General features: G+C 42.8%; 1 protein-coding gene across 1 annotated transcript in view; it reads left to right on the top strand.

The window, feature by feature from the left end:
* The first annotated feature begins 2,071 nt into the window (after positions 1-2,071).
* The window catches only part of LOC142162386 (uncharacterized), a 40,636-nt gene continuing 20,542 nt past the window's right edge, over positions 2,072-22,165 (top strand). Inside the window, exons 1-4 of the mRNA XM_075218734.1 lie at positions 2,072-2,294; positions 2,383-2,534; positions 2,643-3,543; positions 3,631-3,874. Coding sequence (XP_075074835.1) covers positions 2,072-2,294; positions 2,383-2,534; positions 2,643-3,543; positions 3,631-3,874 — 1,520 coding nt within the window. The remainder of the gene's footprint in view (positions 2,295-2,382; positions 2,535-2,642; positions 3,544-3,630; positions 3,875-22,165) is intronic.

The raw sequence follows: 22,165 nt of genomic DNA, 5'->3' as shown, positions 1-22,165 counted from the left end.
CGCTTCATAAGTATTGTGCTATATCTTTTAACAGTAATACCTCGGTCTAATTGATTACATTAACACCATCAATAGCGAAGCCACATGGTCATAAGGGTAGTCAATTGATCATTCTTCGTAAAAAAATTACACTATATATTTAGATAAAATACTACGTTTTAGAGGTATATAATATACACGTCTGAATACTCTTTGTCCCCTTTTTTTTTCTTTCAACACACTTAAAAAAATTCGAACACCATTCTAATCAGTTTTCATGTAAAAAGAATAAAGAGAGAGTGATCCAAACTTATTTTGTCGTATACTAATTTGTCATTTGCCTCCTTTTACCAATAGGTAGCTCTCAAGTTGAGATTAATTAAAAGCAAATTGGCGACTTTAATTGGAATATTTAAAGTCCTAAACAGCCGACCAAGTTAAGAGTTATCCACGTGAACGATGAGAGCGATCGATTTGGATTCGACCTAGTCATGCCCACCTGCTACCCTTTGTTAGTCATCTCAATTTCTTTAATTAATATATTGTTTTGGTTAATGTCCATTATTTTGGCTTTAGCATTATGTCAACGGTCTCTTTTCATATCAATTTGATTCACATTATTGATGATCATATACATCTTGTTTTCATGTAGAAATAATTCATTGCCCTTTAGCTAAGTAAAAATGTTGTTGGATTTGTTGATGTTAACAAGTCTTTGTATTTATGTTAATCTCTCGGATAATTAAATAAAAAAATCTCTTTCACCTTCAATAAATCACAGAAGATATGACTATGGTCGGATGATTGAATTTTATTTTTACTTCTAACCAGATATTTTCGTATGTGGAGCATTTTATTCCTTTTAATAACTGTATCCCGTGACAAAATCTGATTAATCGAATTAATGACTCCCGACACTGAATTTAAATCCGAAAAAGGTTCTTTTCACCTTTCATTAAAGAAATACTGCTGTTTTGTTGAGTCAATCGTCATGAGAGACTAGTTAAGTTTCAAACACCCAAGGAAAGCAACTAATCATCATACCAATCAGTGAACAACTATATGAGGAGATGCCAATTTCTTTTAAACCCACTAATTAATTAGGTATTGGCATACCGTTTGAGACCTGTAATTCAATACAATGATCAATTCTGAGCTGCTTAAGATACTTCATTCAAGCCTTTTCAATTTTTTATACTTTAAACGTTAATTAAACGCCATGTTTTTCTTTTTAAATAAGGTGAATTAGAATGTTGTTTAGTTTGGACAAGTGGTATTATTTAACCTTATATTTCTGAAAATTGCAACTTAATAATATTCAACGTCGTAGAATTTCTGAAATGCAAAAGCTTAGCATCTATAATATAGTACTCAAAGTATAGTAACTCTGTCGGTGAGTTACTGTTCGATCAAATCTCTAGGAATACAATCATAAGGCTCTAATTAACATTTTCTTTTGAAAGCGAATTATTAGATCAGAATCTTATTCCAAAGATTGGTCATATCCAATTAACACCCATCCCACACTCGAGGTCCTTATACGTACAAACCAATGAGTAAGGAAATGAGGCTTTACGTTGAAATTTGAAACAAGGAATTCGTTCCGGTGTACTACTTTCTTTGATGTCAGTATTTTTTAGTATCACACGATCGTTTTGATTCCGTTATTTTGTGGCTTAATTTTTTTTTTTTTTTGTATTTTTAGAAACTCATAATCCCTATAGGTTTAGAAAAACTTATTTGGAAGTTATTAGATGTAGTAATTAGTTATTTTAAGACATATTGTAATTACTAGAAGTAAGGGGTCTCTATTACTATTTTTGAGTCTTCCTAACTATTTTGTATATAGTGAATTATTTAGGGCTGTAAATGTCAGTTAAAAAATGTTCTAATTCTCTCTTCTTCTTCACATTCACAGCTTGTTTCAATGGCTAAGTTCTGACATGGTATCAGAGCCATGAAGACTCGCGAAGCTTTCTGATTTCGCTCAACTGATTGATTACTCAATTTTAGCCGCTTAATCTTCACTTTAGACATTTTGTTGTTGTAATTTCTCAATTGAGAAAAATTGCTTGCTCGAATTGGTGCGTCAATGGCGACGGAGAAGATCGATCATACACATCCGCTGTTTCTTCAAGCTTCAGACACGACGAGCTTGATTTTTATTCCAATTCAGCTCACAGGTTCAAAAAACTATAGACTGTGGAGCAGATCGATGCGTCTTGCCCTCAAAGCTAAGCGGAAATTAGGGTTCGTAATAAGAGCTTGTGCCACAAATTCGTTCGAGAAAAATCTCCATGAGGAATGGGAAACTTGTAACGCAATAGTGCACAACTGGATTTATGAACTCTGTTTCAAAGGATTTGCTTAGTGGGATCATTTATGCATCATATGCACATGCAGTCTGGGAAGACCTACAGGAGCAATTTGATAAGGTAAATCGAGTGCGTGTTTTTCAATTGCACAGAGCAATTTCGCGATTATCACAAGGGTCAGATTCTGTAGCTGTGTATTTTACCAAGTTGAAGGAGCTCTGGGCAGAATATGATGTATCGGTACCGTCTCCGAACTGCGGTTGTCCAAAATCAAAAGAGCATATGACTCACTTGCAGCAATAAAGGGTTATGCAATTCCTAGATGGACTAAATGACACATATGATCAGGCTTGCAGGCAAATATTGATGAAAACTACTAAACGAACCCTTAATCAACCATATGCACTAATAATACAGGATGAGAGTCAACAATGCTCAGGAGGTGGAGTCATGGGTCAAAAGGCAGATCCATTAGCTATGCAAGCAGGGAGAGGCCAAGGTTTTCGAGGAAGGAAACAACATCTACAATATGAACATTGCCGTATGAGAGGGCATACAAAAGAAAATTGCTACAAGATCATTGGATATCCTGAAGACTTCAAAGGAAGGAAAGGATTTCAACCTAAAAGAGTGCTTACTGCTGAAAATCATGTAGAAGGATCTGTGACTCAGAGTTCACAAGGAGCATCACAGTCTAAGGGAGATTATTTCTTCACAGAGTACCAACAAATCCTAGGCTTGCTCAGCAAAGACTCACCGCTAAGTGACACTCAGGCTGACAATCAACCAACTGTTGCTGGTATAATTAGTGCATTATCTTCTAGTGTGCATGTTTCAAACAAAAAGAATGATGACTGGATTATAGATTCAGGAGCAACACATCACATATCATCTGCTTTAGACTTAATGAGTGATGTAAGAAGAGTAGATGACAAAGCACAAGATCAAGTAACACTGCCAAATGGTGTTAGTACAAAGAAATCCCATATTGGGAGTTCATATCTATCAGTTGTTGATAAACTGCAGAATGTACTACATATTCCTGATTTCAAATTTAATCTGATGTCAGTGTCCAAGCTAACTAGAGATCTAAGATATACTGCCACCTTTTTACCTGAACTCTGTGTGTTTCAGGAACTCTACAATGGCAGGGTGAATGAGATTGGTAAGGAAGATAAAGGTTTGTATGTGCTGAAAGGAAAAGGAGTTAGACTTCTAGCAGCTCATGTTGATGTGAAAGGTTCAATTGGTGAAACAACATGTTGGTAGCATGAAAGACTAGGCCATGCTTCTGTTCCTGTTATGCAACATGTTTCTTTTTTGCAAAATTAAGTAGATAGTAATATGCAAAACAAATGTTCTGTTTGCCCTCTAGCTAAACAATCTAGACTAAGTTTTTGTGATAGTGAAAAAAGGAGCACTACATCATTTGAGTTAGTTCACATGGATATATGGGGAACATATAAGAAGAGTACTCATGATAGGAAGCACTACTTTCTTACATTTGTAGATGATTTCTCAAGGGCTACTTGGATTTTCTTGATACAGTTTAAGAATAAAACTATCATTTTCTTAAAACAGTTTGTTTGTATAGTTAAAACACAATTTGACACTTTTGTTAAGATGTTGAGAACAGATAATAGAAAGGAATTTTTCAGCAAACAACGGAATGAACTCTTATTATCACAAGGCACTATTCATCAAAGTAGTTGTGTATATACACTTTATATGGTAAAATCGGAGGGCCCAATTTTTCATCGTTATAACGCCTAGAAGGATCGAAATTACGGTCGAGTTTCATACCTCGAGGGCCATCAACGCTCGACCCCGGGATAGTATGAGACCGACGGTTACGGGAAGAAAACGGGGAGTTCCCTAGGCATGAAGCTAGAGCCAACAAGGTCTGTCAAGCTAGTGTGAGCCTGTATCCTAGGCGTTAACTAGCTATCCCATCTCCATATCTTTATAATAAATGCACTTGTACTATGTTGGGATTTCCTCTCTTATATAAAGGGGATCCTTGTCATTTTTCAAACATTTGTTGCTCCATACTAAATATACTAGAACATTCTCTATACTCTTTAACACATTCCCTTGGTCTCGTTATCTTATTTATTGCTTATATTTATTGTGTTCTATTTATTGTTCATCATTTATTGCTTATTATTGGCCATAAAGAGCCGCCTTTGATCTGTTTATAATTGTTATTCACCATCGACCACCTTCGATAGCTCCCAGCTGAGCTTCAGACTCGATCCCGAGGCCCTCGAATAGGCAAGCTCGAGGCCCCGATTGACAGCGATTCGGTTTGATTAACGCCTTGTTCTTAAAGCTCTTATTTCATTTATAAGTCTTTCACATAGCATTAACTACCTAACTACTAGCATAAAAATAGATCATGTATTTTTAGAACCACTAAATCAAATTTAATTGTTATTACCATTTTCACGGTAAATAGTTTGGCGCCCACCGTGGGGCTAAAAATAATAGTGATTATTTTCTTGCTAGTTTAACTACATAACGCAAGTTATCTTTCATGCCTTTTCTTGCCCAAAATCTTTGATTTCAGGTCAAAATGTCTGACTCAGTAAACAACAATCTTGAGAACCACGGGAAAAATAGTGTCGATGTTCCAGGTGCTGGCGTACAACCGCGAAACCCTGAGAACGGGCCAGAACAGATCTCCGTGGATGCGGTCTCACGTGATGCAATCTCCCATACTAATAGGAGCGTGCACCAAGGAGACCAACAAGAAGCCTAGGAAACCCCGGCTAGGGAAGAACGAGAGGTTAGCCTTCACATAATTTTTGAAATGTTGCAGGCACAACAGCTAGCGATTGCTCAGCTACAAAGTCACCAGAATACTCCCAGCAGGGTAGCGCGGGGGATGGCTTCCCGGACCGAACAGGTACTGGAGAGGTCAAGCAACAATAGGTTAGTAGCTGACTCCGCCATCGTAATAATGCTCGAGGACCTCACAAAGAGGATCAAATTGGGCGCGAATAAGATAGAAGCCAATGACAAAAAAGTCGAGACCTACAACTCCAGGGTTGACCAAATTTCGGGCGCACTCCCAATTTTGAAAGGTGTGGATTCGAAGAAGTACATACAAAGGTCGTTCCCAGAGGAAGAGGCTCCATAACCCATTCCAAAGAAGTTCAGAATGCCAGACCTTCCAAAGTACAATGGGTCCTCAGACCCCAATGAGCGTGTTACAGCTTACACTTGCGTAGTGAAGGGCAACGACATAAAGGACGACAAGATCGAGTCTGTCTTACTAAAGAAGTTCGGGGAAACACTCTTGAAGGGAGCCATGATGTGGTGTCACAACCTAGCTCCTAACTCTATAGATTCTTTTGCCATGCTAGCAGATTCTTTCATAAAGGCACGTGCTGGTGCCATCAAGGTTGCAACCAGAAAATCCGATGTCTTCAAAATTAAATAGAGGGATAATGGGATGTTGCGAGAGTTCGTATCTTGCTTTCAAATGGAATGAATGGAACTACCACCAGTCTCCGACGAATAGGAAGTGCAGGCCTTCACTCAAGGTCTGAATGAGCGAAGCTCGGTGACTTCGAAGCAACAGAAACAGAACCGTCGTGACCTGGTCGGATGTTCACAATTGATATCAATCAAAAATCAGGGTTGAGGACACCCTCGGGCTCGGTAGACCCAAGTAGGCTTTTGGAGAAGGAGCCAAAACCAAACAAGGAAAGGTACCAGCCATACACCGACGACAGGAGAAACGCCCCGAAGCATAACATACCTCACAATGACTGACTGATGGACTGAGGTCAAAACCCTCGGGGATTCGTCAATAGAGCCGAATTCGATAGGAACCCGTGGCCAACAAAGGCCCTCTCTTATCAGAGTACAACTTCAACGTAGATGTATCAGACATCATATTCGCCATCAATAAAATCATAGACGCCAGGTGGCCCAGGCCTATGCAATCAGATCTTTCGCAAAGAAATCATAACTTAGTTTGTGAGTTTCACAACACGCATGGCCACAAGACCGAGAATTGCCACCAGCTCTGAGAGAAAGTGGCCAGACCACTCAGTAAAGGTCACCTCTGAGAATTCCTCAATGATCGGGCCAAAAACCAGTACCGGGAAAGAGATGCGGCCAAGAAGAACGAAACGAATGAGCCACAATATGTCATCCACATGATCTTGGGAGGCATCGATGCCCCGCAAGAGCCCATGATGAGAAGAACAAAAATATCCATCACTAGAGAAAAGCGAACTCAGGATTACATACCCGAGGATGCCCTCACATTCAGCGATGAGGACATCGAGACCTTGTCTCATCCCCACAATGACGCACTGGTAATCTCTTTTCTTCTAAATACATTTCAGATTAAACGTGTACTTGTGGATTCAAGCAGCTCGGCCAACATTATCAGGTCGAGGGTGGTAGAGCAGCTCGGACTGCTTGACCAAATCGTACCTACCTCTCGAGTCCTCAACGGATTTAACATGGCGTGCGAAGCAACAAAAGGGGAAATCACCCTTCCAGTCAATGTAGCCGGCACAATCTAAAATGCTAAATTCCATGTCATCGAGGGGGACATGAGGTACAACGCCTTGCTTGAAAGGCCGTGGATACACTGCATGAGAGCAGTACCATCCACCCTCCATCAAATGATGAAATTCCCCACAAAGGATGGGATTAAGACTGTCTACGGGGAACAGTATGTGGCGAAAGAAATGTTCGCGGTACATGATGTGGCCCCGGCACCGGTACCTCCACCTTGAAGGAGCCAAAGGATAAGCAAACAGTAAAATAGCAATAACAAACTACACTCCCAACTATCCCTGACTAAGCAAAGCAGGGAATCATATCGCGTTATCATCACAGGCAACTGAAACGTATTGGGGCCCGAAACATCGCCGACACATTCTACGCTAAGGTATGACCATATTCTCTCTCTTTCAATTATATTTACGCTGATCTGAGTGCATGTATCCAATCGGAACAACCAAAGCACTTTCCATCTCGAAGACCTTAATGTTTTAAAGCATCTGTTGCACTCTTTTCCTTAGACCGAGTTTTTATCCCGAGAAGGGTTTTACCGGTGAGGTTTTAAATGAGGCAACACCTACATGCTACCTAAGGAAGATCCAACAAGTATTCAAGGCTTCTCTTGCAACCAACCTCAAATATTGGGGGCTATCCCCCCGGAAGGTCACCTACTTTGAGAAGCCAAGATACGCCAAACAGGGGCTCAACAGGAAAGTAATATACCGGGCCAAACGGTCGAACGAACCGTGTCTGCATAGAACAACCGAGCCGGCAAAACAAAAACATGTATACTTGTTCCAATTAATCAAAGAATACTTCCCAAAAGCATTTTGCATTTCAAGGAAGCTCGACATTTTTGCAAAAAATGACCCCAAAGCAGAAAGGCACCCCGAACACTCGGGGACCGACATCAACTAATTAAACAATGTGACCTCCGGGTCGGAGCTCCTAATTCATAAGTCCTCAATGAGGCAATATCAAGATTACAAAGTGGCTCTAGAGCCAAAAACGTCTCGAACACTCGGGGACTGGCATCAAATACTCAAACTTACATGGCCTTCGAGTCGGGAACTCCAAAATAGTAAGCCCTTAATGAGGCAATATTGAGTCTACAAGTAATGGTTCCCGAGCCAAGAAACCCTTGATGACTCGGGGACTGTCGTCAATCGCCATCTCCATCGATTTATCAAAACCCGAGGTCGTAAGGCCACATGCGGGTAGCATCGGTCTCGTAAGACCTTCATAAGGCAACAACAACATCTGTAAGACCTCAAGCAAGGCATGAACAGTACTTGCACCAAGTATCCAAAATTGTAAGACCTCAAAGGAATGAAAAACTTGTAAGACCTTACTAATGGCATAAGTCTGATCTCAAAGTTTCGGTTATATATCGAACCCTTAAGATCCCTAAAAGTCATACCCTCAATATAGATTCCGAAACTACTTCATTCGAGACTTAAAGGCTCCGTCCAAACACAAATGACTCCGATTGCAAGGTTGTATCAGCCAAACTAATGCGACTCGGGGACGCCTGACCATCGCTATAAATTACAGGCCTTCAATTACTCCGAATATACTTTGGAAAGAACTGGCTAAACAGGTTACCCTCGATATAGGCAAAAGAGCTTCGACCATGTCAGCTCCTAAACACTGGCTTCGAGATACTCAACCTCCGAGCCAAAACTTTTGAGGTGCTCGATCATCGCCAAATAATGACTCACAATCGAGGTTGTTTAAACTGTTGAAGAGTCAGGCAAACACTATTTCAAAAAATCCTTATCAAGGGAAAAATAAAGCCTACATAAAAGGTCGCATCGACCTAAGGCGTTCGAGCCACTGTCGCCAGCTTAAAATTCAAAAACTTGAGGGTCAAATGAGCTCGAGTCGTAACCCGATTCGAAGACTGAACCCAAAACAGTTAACTAAATATGCCTAAGGGCAAAAGCATAAGAGCCATTATCGCCAGCCCACATATACTAAAAGGTCGCATCAACCAAAAGCATAAGAGCTATTGTCGCCAGCCTAAAATTTAAAAACTTGAGGGGTTAAATGAGCTTGAGTCGTAACTCGATTCAGAGACTGAACCTAAAACTGTTAACTAAATATGCCTAAGGGCAAAAGTGTAAGAGCCATTGTCGCCAACCTACATACACTAAAAGGTCGCATCGACCAAAAGCGTAAGAGCCACTGTCGCCAGCCTAAAATTCGATGACTTGAGGGTCAAACAAGCTCGAGTCGATTCCCGACTCAAGGACTGAGCCCAAAACAGCTGGCCTAAATATGCCTAAGAGAAAAAGCGCGTAAGAGCCTACGGGCCAGCCCAATGAGCCTCAAGGCCATACCGTGAATTTAAGGATTCCCTTCAGCTCAAAAACCAGTTCATCCGGCTAAAATCAAGGCAAAATAAATGCAAGAGAAACAAAGCCGCAAGGTTTCTTCTTTATACATACATGCAGATAAATACAAGCTCCATTTACAAATGTGCTTTAAGAATGCTATATGCAGAATCGGAAAGAAAAATCTACATTCCCCTTGGGGGCTATGGATCGTCAGCCTCATCTTTGCTATCCTCGGCATCGAACAGAAGCAACCGAGCACGACGCTCATCCGCCCTCGCTTGCGTCAACTCTTTCGAGAGATCAAATCCCCTAGCACGGATCTTCTCGAGGGTTTTCCTTTGAGACTTACACCGAGCGTATTCTTTGCTCCTATATTCGTGGCCAAGGATATTTCTCAACTTAGCTTGTGCATGGCAGCATCCTTCAAATAAACCGCCACTTTCTGGTCAGCCTTAGTTCGACTCATTACAGCTTCAGCTCGGGCATCCACAATATCGGCCTTTATCTTCGAGAGCTCGGTCTTGAGCTTCGCAATCGTATCTTTTCGAACCAAGCTATTATCACGAGCTAAACGAAGTTGAGCCTCAAGGGTGGAAGCCTTAGCCAGATCACACTCCTCTGTCGAAGCCTGAGCATCCGCCTGAGCCCTTAACTCATCATACTTGCGCTTGGCTCAGCCAACCTCGTTTCGAAGGCGATCCAAGACCTCCGCCTTTTTCCGCAACTAAAATAAACAAAACATTAGCTTCGGGAGCTAGAATAAGGAACGCCCGCTCACTCGGAACAAAAACTACCTTCTCCTTCAAGTAGCTCTCATAATTCGAGCTCTAACTCGCCTCATACCGTAAGTATGCCAATTCGATTTCCCTTTCATCACAAAGGAGCCTTTGGTATTTCTCCTCATTCAGAGCTTTCCGCAACCTGGACTCACGACAAAGTAGCTCGAACTTAAGCTTGTCGAAGTCCTGTAAAAGAAAACCCAGTAAGGAAAGGAAGGCACGAAACTCAAAAGGTCTGTGCGAAAAACTCACCATAGAGTGAAGTCGTTGTGCTTCCTCGAAGGTCGGGTGCACTTCGCTCGGTGTATATGATCCCGGGTTTTGAGTATCCCTCGAAGTACCTCCAACAGAAAAAGAAGGAGACAGCGGAGGATAAACCGCCTCTCCAAAACCAGAAATCACGGGCGTGGCAGGCTCAATCAATACTTTCACTCCGGGCCCCCAGCCTAGGTTCACCTTGCCTAGAGCGCCATCACCCTGCAAAGGTATCTCTTGCTTATTGTTATCATTCTTTAGCCCAGAAGCTAGCGATCCTTCTTCCCCCTTCTCCCCAAGGGGACACGGCCTCGCCTAAGAAGACTCCCCGATTCCTACAATAACAGGGTTAGCACGTAGAAAGAGAAAGTGCCTTTTCAACTAAAAGAAGGGAACAAATCGCACAGCACATACCGTGGTATATTTCCTCCTACCTATCCTTAGATAAAGCTCGCCGCTTAAGCTCATTGTGAGACGAGTGGGTCGTCAACTTCCGAACCTAATCCGGTAGATCAGGAACCTCGCCAGCATCCATGAAATCACTACAGAAAAAGAAAAGAAGGCACACTTACGGAACACCCGTTCACCATAATTGAAGAATTGTGAAGGCACGAGTGTACCGTTTACGAGTATAATTCCATTCCTCAGGGAATGGCATAAACTCCACGAGGATAATATCTGCAGTTCGTACTCGAACGAATTAACTCATCCACTCCTGACCCTCATCTTCTTTATCATCAACAACGAAAGGCGTGGCCTCGATGATGAAAGGGCTGGTAGAGCCAGATAAGATGACTAAGTGTGAATTTGAGCCCTGCCTTCTCCGTAAAAAACCTCACCATCAACACTATCTACCAAAATGACGGATGAATCTGGGCCAAGGTAACTCGATACTTTTGACAGAAGTGAAGCACAACCCTGTCAAGGGGTCCCAACATGAAGGGATACGTGAACACACTCAGAAATCCCTCGACACGGTCCGTAATACTCTCATCCGAGGAAGGTACCTGCAGTACCACCTTTTCCCCCCATCCACAGTCTTTCCTCACCAACTCAAGGTGTCCCTCTATTATCGAAGAAGTAAACTCCAGGGTATGCTCCCGTTGATCCTAAGCATCGGGGCACTTTTCTGACGAAAAGTCCCCTTTCGAAGCAAAATGCCCCGAGCCAACAAGGCGAGAACCGGAGGCGGAACCCTCTCCTCCCTGCCAAACGGATCCTGATGTAGCAGTCATGACTACAGCAAAATCGGAGAACTGGAGTGGGAATTTAGGCCAAAGCGTCAATACTGAAATAATGAAAAGCCTAACACAGGAAAAAAGGGTAACTTCTCAGAATGGTAGAATCTCCAAAAGGACAAAAGCAGCCCTATATATGGAAAAAGCGGCAAAGATCCGCCTGCTCCAGAGGCCTATTAAAATGTTGGCCGAAATCACTTTGGGAAGATATGCTAGCGGGGTCGCCTCGGTCACTTTACAGCCAAGTCGCCCATTTGACAAGCGTCGTATGATGTTTTGGGGTCGGAGACCCCCATACGAAACAAGTCCCGAGATGGTACCTGATATCGAGGACCTCCATCAAAAAGAAGTTAGGCTCCAGGAAGCCTTTGGCATCATCACCAGTCCCGAGATGGTACCCGATCTCGAGGACCTCCATCAAAAAAAAGTTAGGCTCTAGGAAGCCTTTAGCATCATCGCCAGGCCCGAGATGGTGCCCGATCTTGAGGATCTCTCCAAGGGGCCATCGACGTCATTACAAGACTCGAGATGATACCCAGTTTCGAAGGCTTCTCTTAAGAAGAAAAATAAGCACTTAAAACTTTGTTCGTATAGGCTTGGCCTCAGGATACCATCTAAACTCGAACAGTTCCTCATCCAGGATCTATCTACAACGCCTTAAGGCTATATACACTAAGTTCAAGATAAGTTTCCAGACGGCCCGAGTTAACCCTCACTCGGGGACTGCTCTCGAAAGCCTAAAGGCAGTCTCCATTCTCGAGCTTCCGGACCAATCCCCCCTTGAAGATTATCGCCATGTCTAAAGGCTAAATCTTGATTTGAGGGTTTAGAAGCCCCTACTCTCATTCAACTCAAATTTAGGGCCCCGACTGTGAGCACGTGATTTTTGCTTCACGGAAATTACTCCAAAAAAAATCGAAAAATAAATAAAACAAGTTGCCCTCGGTTACAATTTCGAGAATTTGCATGACATTTTGATAATTGTTCTGTCCGTAAATGCTCGCCTTACTATAGTTAAAAATACAAAAACACATGTTGCATTGCATTTAGGAATAAACGGTACATTTAGGAATTAATTAACCATAATTTGGTTTTAAAAGCGAAAATCACAAAAATATGCATTTTTATTCTATTTGTTAGGTGTCATGGTAATTTTATTAAATGTTTTAATTCGTGTGTTAATTGTTGTTAGGTGTTAATTAATATTTGGGTAATTTAATTTTTGGTTTTTAGGAATTTTTGTTTAATTATAAGGAAAGAAGATACCGGATTTGGGCCAAAACTTCAATTAAAAATCGGGCCCAAACCAACCCCAAGACCCAGTCCAAAACCAGGCCTTCCAGGTACACCCCAAAACGACGCCGCATAGGGCGTTTGATCTGAGCCATACAGCCATACTCATCCAACGGTCCACGCTCACGCCCATAACCTGACCTGTTTACTTGGGTCAACCCAGCCCTTTATTAAAACCAAACGACCCCGTTTCTATACCAAACGACCCCATCCTGTCCCTCACCAGTTGATCTAAGCCGTTGAGATCATCTGATCTAACGGCCCAAATCAATTGCCCCGTTCCGTATATAAGCTTCCCATCACACCCCACGCCCCCAAACCAAACCCCACCCTTCACCACTGTACACCATCGTCCCAAACACAAACCCAAGCCCCCCTGTTCCAAACCCTAGCTGCCCTCATACACTCTCACCATGAACCCGGCGACAACGACGCCGGTGACCACCAAAGTAACACCCCTGATGCACCTCACCACCCTGAACACGGATCTGCTACCCCCTTGCCTCGAATCATCCCCCATCATCTCGAATCTTAATTTGAAGGTTCGAGCCCAACCCTGACCTACACCAACCCACCCCAGTTTCACACCAGTCACCACCCTGGCCTCAATCGTGACCAAACCAAGCTTGGTTTGGTCCGAATCTACCCACAAATCCTCAAGCCCCTAATCGGACTGGTTCAAACCCTAGAACCCAAGAGCCTTGGAATCCGTCCAGTTTAACAGAGGGTTGGGGTCTAATAGACCTTAATCGAAGTGTTCTCGGTTTAGAACACCTCGATTAAAGTTTGTTCGACCTCAATATGGGCAAATCCGGTCAAAGCTGGGGTCGTCTGTGTTTAAGCTTTTCAGAGTGAGTTCCCTTTTCTTTTTCTTTTTTCTGTTTTTGTTTAAATGTTGTTTGGGTTTGTCAGCATGTTTACTTGGTTTGTTGAGTATTTCTGATGTTTCCTTCCAATTTGTTCTCCGTCTTCGTAAGACCCTTTTATTTGGTCGATTGTTCTTCTGTTTATGTTTGAATACGTATGATAAGATGCATATTCAATTTGATTAATATCGTCGAACAGTTAATTCATATGGGTTCCCTGTGTCGTGCAAAATTGTTGAAGGCAGTTGATGCCCTATTCGTTTGTTTGTTTGATCGACTGATTGTTCTATGTTATAATTAGTGTAGTCGATTAGATAAATGTCGTCGATTAGTTTTATAGGACTGAATGTGCAAATATTCTGATTCATATGGCTTTTTATGACGGTTCTAATCATTGTCGTTTAGCGGATTATTTGACATTATCTGTGAATGGTTTGTAACTGCAATACAATAACTAGAACTCAGTTTAGGGCAGCTTTGAATTTGAACTTTCAGGAGTTCAAAATGTCCTACTGCTGCAGTAGGGTAATACAGTAATAATCAAGGTTTAGCAGGGTTAGTTTGGGGGTTTGAAAAGATCAGAAATGTTTAGTTTAGGTTGGGCTGACAATAGGGTACTGAAATAGGATTAAACTAAGGCAATAGTGGGGAACAAGATTAAATGGCATGGGGGAGGTTGATTAAAATAAGTTAAACACCCATAATTTTGATTAAAAAAAGAGAAAAGCATGCGGTATGGGGAGTCTGCCAGGAATATGATGGGCATTGTTGATTAGTTTAAAGGGGTATGGGCAGAGGGGAAAAGCAGCCTGGGGGGCTTGCCATTTCTGGCTTATAAATAGGCTGGACAGTGGAGTTGAGAGGAGGTGGGAAAAAAAGGGTGAAGAGATTAAAGAAAAAAGCCAAAAACAAGGCTGGATTTTCAAAAACTTGAATAGGTCAGCCTAAATTCAGAGTGATAGAGAGTTAAGAGGGTGTTGGATTTTGAACATAACAAATCAGAGGCTATTGTTTGCTGCATCTGTTTCCTTCTCTGCTTAGCTTGTATTTGTTGGGACGCTGCTGAGTTTTTAGCTTAGTTTTCTTGGTTTCCCTACTGGTACAACACTGTTTCATTTGAGTGTTTTGGGTTTTCTGAGTTCACTGGACTTCTGTTTTGATTAAATCTGTTTGCTGGTCTCTCCTACTGGGCATTGTTGGATTTTGTTTCGCTGGGTTTGCTGTTGGAAACAAAAATCTGACTGCTGGGGTTGTGTTGCTGTTTTCTGTTATTGTTGTTGCTGTGTATGCTACTGCTTCCACTGATCATTCCTCTTCTTCTTTTGCTTTTCTCAATACTAGGTACACCACTGATACACTGTCAATGTGAGCTGAAAGTTGAAACATGAATACAAAAAAGGAAGAGTTGAAGTTGTTTTATTTTCATACATAGTCTGTATATTGAACATTAAGTTATGTATAATAGTTCACATCTTCTATTAGGATAATGAAGGTAGCCAGCATGTATAACTAAACGTCATGTATGGCAACTTAATATCATACTGTGTATATAGGCTGGTAGATAAATAGGGGTGATAGTGTAGTAAGCAATATCTTGAATTTTAGCTATGTTTGTGGTTAGCATATCTTCCAACGCATGTTAAGTGCTGAACTATCCATTGCTAGTTAACCTCATTTCATTTTAGTAGGCTGCCTCGTTATAAGTTGCAGCAATACCGTTAGAATAAAATAACACCGGTTCCCATTTCAACCTTATAAATGTTGGTCCTAAGTCAAATAAAATAAACAGACCCTCATCGAAAAAGGAATGGCCCAGGTCCAGTCCATACAGTGTGCGCTGGGCCTGGGCCCATAACTGCCAAATGGACTGCTTCGAATCACGTCCCTCTTTCAACAAAACACGTTCGAAATTTAACTATAATAACTCATAGGTATGTAAATAAGTTAGGATCTTTTCATTTATTTTAGATGCAAACAAAAATAGAAAACGTAGCCGCTATAGGACGACTTTTTAAATAAAAATGAGACGAGCCTCGCCAAATAAAAATACAAAAATTGCGGGGCCCTCAGTAAATATTTGCTTTAAAATTGCTTAGACTCCGGTATGGACCGTTTAGCAAAATTTCACGGCCCTACCCGAAGTAAATGATATGCTAGCCGCTTTAGGCGCGCCTTTAATAATTTTATCTTCTTAAACTCGGGTGCACATTTATGTGACCCAAATCCAAATCTCAACGGAGTCAAAGTGTGTCGACGACCACGGGTACATTGATTGTGACGCGGTTCGAGGTACATTTTCACAACGTTGCAATTCCCTGTAAGATAATAATAATAATAATGAAAGCGGTAAAGAGTTGAAATCTGCACATAAGTTCATATTTGTATAAAATCAGATAATCAAGCCGAATATGACAGTTGAGTGACCGTGCTCGAACCACAGAACTCGGGAATGCCTAACACCTTCTCCCGAGTTAACAGAATTCCTTATCCGGATTTCTGGTGCGCAGACTGTAATATGGAGTCATCTCTTCCTCGATTCGGGATTAAATCGGTGACTTGGGACACCCTAAATCTCCCAAGTGGCGACTCTGAAATAAATAAACAAATCCCGTTTCGATTGTCCTTTAATTGGAAAAAACTCCTTCACCCCTCGCGGGGGTGGAAAAAGGAGGTGTGACAGCTCTGGCGACTCCGCTGGGGAACAAACCCAGAACCACTGGTTTAGGGTTAGAAATCGAGCTCAGAATAAATTGTTATGTTCAGCTTTATCTGATATTTTTATGAGATATGTGTTTCATGTGCAAAATAATGTGTGTTACCGCTTTGATATTATTTGACTGTATATATAAACTGCGCCGAAACCCTTCTCTTCTTACCTTCGGGGATGCGGCTCACTGGTTTGAGACTCCCTATTCTGTTAGTGTCATGCCCAAGTAGAAAGAGGCTCGGATAAGTTACAATGCCGGACGACCCCGCGGGTCCCCGGTACGTAGCCCCCTCCTCGACTCGAGTTGTCCGCTCGGGTAAGCCAGGTCTAGAACAAAGCCCAGTTTGAAACTTAGTAAAACATGACTTCATGCCGGATCCCTAGTAGGAAAACGCTTATTTGCATCACGTTGCATCTGACTTAGGGGGATCAACACAGGGGTTGGGCCCGTCTAGGAATAGCAACCTAGAACAAAAAGACCATCTTGTGGCATCTTGTCTGTTGACGCATTTAATTTGCTTCGAATTTGCATGTTGACTGATGGGTGATAACGGGAATTTTGAAAAATAAGAGCTGCTCATTTGAGAAAAACCAATGTCCAAATAATTTTGATTTTTGAGGAAAGAGAATTGGATCCGTGATTTAGTTAATTTTCTTACCCGAACTGCGTCGGTTTGATTCTCACCGGATGTGGAATACGTAGGCAACCCTTATCGGGTCCAACTCCCCGTTTTTGTTTATAATAATATATAATGAATATATATATATATATATATATATATATATATATATATATATATATATACATATATTGCTTCTTTCGTAAAAGAGTCGGGTGAGGCCATTTTGCGAAAATAGCCGAATGTTCTCGAAAGGGACGCCGGAAGGCTGTCTTTGCACAAATGGCCGCCTTTGGCCATTTTTCTTACCTCTTGGCCGGTTAAAATCCCACTGCCTTAAAATCTTCACCCCTGAAGAGCTGAAAGACCGTATTGGGAAAGTCAGTCTTGCTTTTCTCAAAAATTAAGGAAAAACAGAAAAATGGTTTTGGAGTCAAAATAAAGATATTTGCTTTCGTCTAAAATCACCTTAATAAATGTGCGGAATGAGCACGAGTAAGAGTTCATCTGAGGCCATTATAAACAGAGTCCCTTTGGGCTTACGCATGTGGTGGAACGACTTGGAAGAATCAGGGCGAGATACAGTCAAAATATACTTAGGAAATTTGATTGGATTGCTGGAAATCGATCCGCGAGGGGACATTATAAGGGCTTTAATTTCATTTTGGGACTCGGCACACAATGTATTTCATTTCTCGGACTTTGAGCTCACCCCGACGCTAGAGGAGCTGGCAGGGTACATCGGATGTCCTAAAATCCCTATAAGAGAACAGTATCTCATTGCACCAAGGACCGTGACCATACACAGGTTCCTAGACACCGTAAAGATCCGCAGAACGGTACACAACCCAGAGTTGTCAAAAGGGTTTTGTAGTTTGGTATTTCTGTACGACAGGTACGGTCATCTTGGAGGGTTCAACAATCCCGAGAGTAAGATTTGCAGTGGGGAAAGCCGGCTGAAATGGGAGAGGCATAGGTGTATTGCTTTTATGATAACCTTTCTGGGATTTCTGGTGTTCCCTAGAAAGGACGGGACAATTAACATACAAATCGCTGGGGTCGTCAGCACTTTGCTCAAGCAAGACAACAACACTCTATCACCAATGATAATAGCAGATATTTTCCGTGCACTCACCGTTTGCAAATCCGGAGGAGGTTTCTTTGAGGGATGTAATATACTACTGCAAATGCGGATGATAGAGCATCTATGTCACCGCCCTCTGTTTTTGAAATATGGGTCATCACAAAAGACTTGTATAGAAGAGTTTCCCACCAGGGTCGACGGGTTCAGCCTGCCAGAAGGGGTCGCCGAATGGGTCACGTTGCTGCGCTCTATTTCAACAAATCAGATAGAATGGGCATTTGAGTGGCTACCCATAGATGAGGTCATACACATGTCAGCCGTCGAGTCTCATTTGTTGTTGATGGGTCTCCAAAGTATCCAGCCTTATGCGCCAAACAGAGTATTAAGGCAGTTGGGACGATGTCAATTAATCCCGAAGGAAGAGGATCTCAGTAGCCAGGTGGTCGAAATCGGGCCTGGTGGGCAGTTCCCTGAAGCAGTCGTTCGGAGAATCTGGAATGAATGTCAAACCCTGAAAGGAGATACTTATGTACAAGATCGGTCCAAGGGCGAAGTGTCGCCAAAATACCTCATGTGGTACGGAAGAGAGCTTGAGCACCAGAGACCAACTAAGAGAGCTTACGTCCAAGACTTTGCAGAATCGTCGCATGCACAATGGGGCTGGTTAAGCAGGGAGGAAGGCTATCAGGCTGAAATCGGGAAGCTAAAGCAACAAGTTGAAAGGCTTATATTTGAGAACAGCGTGCAAGTCGCCTCCGAGCGGGGTGAAAAGAACAAATTAGCCAAAGAAAACCAGACACTGATAGCCCGCATTCGCCGAGTCAGTAAGAGTAACAGCGACCGGCAGAAACATCGCTCCGACGAAAGATTGATAGCAGAGTTGAGAGATCAAGTCAGCAAAAGGCGAGAAGAATTAGATAGATCGGAAGCTTGCATAGCAAGAATAAAGGTCAGATGGGAAAAAGGTACAATGGCCCGGAGGAAGTGTCTGCAACAAGTCATAAGGGATTCTGAAATGAGCATCGGGATATTAAGAAAAACGAACTCCACTCTTCAGGAGCGGATCTTCAAACAAGCATGAGATGCCCAAGCTGACAGAAGATGATGTTACGATGCGATGACCGGAATGGAAAGACAAATGGAGAAGTTCCAGGATCGACTCGCCGACAATGCTCAAGCACTGGGATTAAAGAACCGGCGAATAGAGCAATTGTTCGTTGAAAGGGACTACATTCGAGGAAGGATTGATGAGATTGGGCACTACATCTACATGAGATGCCTAGCATGTGAGCAAACACCTCGGGATACCCTCCTTGCTTCCATCATGGGCTACGTCCAACGGATCATGAACGAGTTGAAGAGCTTGCAGAAAGGCCTTACACCAAAGTCTGCGGAAAGGCCGAACGATGCCTCGCGTGCCCTAAGTTGGAATTTTAAATCCCTTGTCGAGTCTTGTTTAATTGGGTTTGTTGTCTTCACATATGTTGTTTTCTTTTTCTTTTCATCGAGTCAGGTTAAGAAATTTGGAATCTGTACTATTGTTGTTCTTTGTTTGAGATAAGTGACTTGTAATAGCAAATTTTGGTGATGAATGAATGATTCCAAAAGAAATTTTTGTGTCATTACTTTGGCAGAACTACGCCCGGTCTGATTCACGCAGAGACGTGATACGTAGACAATCCACATAATATTCGCTGCCATTAAAAAGAAAAAAAAAGAGAAAAAAAGGAAGAAGAAAATATAAAAATAAAAATAAAATACAGGGGTTCCCAAAGTACTTTAAAGGGGCAAATAAGCAAGCCGGGATGACGCATGTGTTTGAAGCAAAGCATGTTAGAAATGGTTTACTGCCTAGGAGCATTGCATCCCCAATGTGCTATTATCAAATCTGTTAAACTCTAACGCTAACAAGTTTGTTTGTTTTCCACATATAACAGACAGTTAGTTGTTAAAGCATTCTGGCAGCACACCCTTATCAAACCAGATCCAAAGGACCGGTAACAGCGAGCATGACTACTTCAGAAAATAGTACCGAGGAAGAAAGGTCGTTGAGCCAGTTGTTAAAAGAAGCGATGGAGAAGATAGAAAGGATGGGACTAGAGATGAATGCAATGCAGTTAGCTTTGGCCAAAGCACAAAAGAGCCCTGAACCACTAGGGCATATGCCGAAATACCCTCACTCTAGCCCTTCAACAAGCCTCCCAAATAACCACTATCATCAGGAGAGAAGCCCCCATGATTCCCAAGCTCCACCACCCCATCAACCTCTCCTAACACCAAATGTTCCCACTTTTATGGGACCTACATCAGCCACCATGCAAAGATCAACCAGCGAGTCGTTGTTTCAGGCTCACGATACGCAATATTATCCCCCTGAACCCACATTCAATGCACCAGAACCCCATACCTACAATCCGCACTTGGAGGTACCGGCGGAGATTGAAAAGCCGGTTAAGGTCCCAGAACAAGATGAGGTAATGAGGAAGTTCAAAAGCCTGGAGCAATCCTTCAGGAACCTGTATGGATTGGGCAACCAGGTCAGCATGGCCTACAAGGTTCTATGCCCTTTCCCGAACGTCCAACTCCCGGCTGGGTTCAAGATGCCTAAGTTTGATTTGTATGAAGGGCACGGTGATCCCATGGCACATTTGCGGGGCTTTTGTAGCAAAATGAGAGGGGTAGGCGGCAAAGATGAGCTGCTAATAGCTTATTTCGATCAAAGCTTGAGTGGATCGGCATTAGAATGGTATACCAGACAGGATTCCAGCAGATGGTACACTTGGGATGATCTAGCGCAGTGTTTCGCGGGTCATTTTCAATACAATCTCGAGATAGTCCCTGACCGTCTCACATTGCTGAGGACCAGAAAGAAGCCTGGGGAAAGCTTTCACGAGTTTGGTTTCCGCTGGAGAGAACAAGCAGCCAGAGTTGATCCTCCCATGAGAGAGGGAGAAATGGTGGACTACTTCTTGCAAACACTGGATACAACTTACTTTGGTCACTTGGTGACGACGGTTGGAAAATCCTTCAATGAAGTAGTAAAGATAGGGGTCATGATAGAGGAGGGTATGAGGTCTAACAAAATCCTGAATTACTCGGCGCTCAAGGCAACGACCCAGGCTATTCAGAGCGGCACGGGAGGTGCGCTGGGAAGGAGGAAGAAAGAAGAAATTGCCACGATTGAGTGCAAGCAGTTGGTCCAGGTCCAGCAAACCATACTACAACCAACCCAGACCCCACAGGCCAAACTACCCATACAGCTCACCACAACACTACTATCCACCTCAAGAACCACACTTCTCCGTGCACCCAGCCCAGACATACACTCAGTCTCCGGCTTGCCCACAATGGCGCGCGTCGGCTCCCCAGAACACATATGCACCCCCACAAAACACCTACCCTCCACCGCAAAACACCTATCCTCCACCAAGAACATACATGAATCCTCCGGGGGCAGGCTTTCGAGGGAGTCAAGTTGCTAGAAATGATAGGCTACAGAGACATAAAGCCTTTACTGAGTTGGGAGAGACCTATACCGCCGTATTCCACAAATTGAGACGGCTGGGTTTGGTGAGTCCTGTCGAACCTAGAGAGAAAAACCCCCCACCCCAAAATTTGGACAGATCGATAAGCTGCGAGTACTGCTCAGGAATGCTGGGGCATGATACTGGAAAATGTTTGAGGCTGAGGCAGGCAATACAAGATCTTATTGATGCCAACAAAATCAAGGTCCAGGCGCCGGAGGCGCCCAACATCAACCAAAACCCATTGCCAGTACACCGCGAAGCTCACATGATCGAGTTGGTATACGAGGGAGGAGAGCCAATGAGACCATCACAGACAGTGATGACAATCCAAGCCGCTCTGAAAGAAGGATCGACCGGTGGAAGACCAGGGGTACAGTTGCAATGGGTAGGTGTCAAGCCAATAGTGATATTGGGCAAGAGTCTGTCTACTGCAACAAAGAAACCAAAGCCAGCCAAATTGGTAATATCAGGGACTCCACCCACACCCGCAGTTGTGTTGAAAGGGGTATACGGGGAACTGGTCACCATAAAGCCGGTAGTCCAACTGTTAATGATTGATAGCAAGGTCGTGCCTTGGAAGTATGAGAACGCAATGGTGATATACAAGGGAAAACAAGTGGAGGAGGATAGTTGTGA

The sequence above is a fragment of the Nicotiana tabacum genome, chromosome 7, assembly GCF_000715075.1.
Source record: "Nicotiana tabacum cultivar K326 chromosome 7, ASM71507v2, whole genome shotgun sequence".
Classification (NCBI taxonomy): Eukaryota; Viridiplantae; Streptophyta; class Magnoliopsida; order Solanales; family Solanaceae; genus Nicotiana; species Nicotiana tabacum.
The sequence above is the reverse complement of the archived record's forward strand: the minus strand, read 5'-3'. Positions and strand labels throughout refer to the sequence as shown.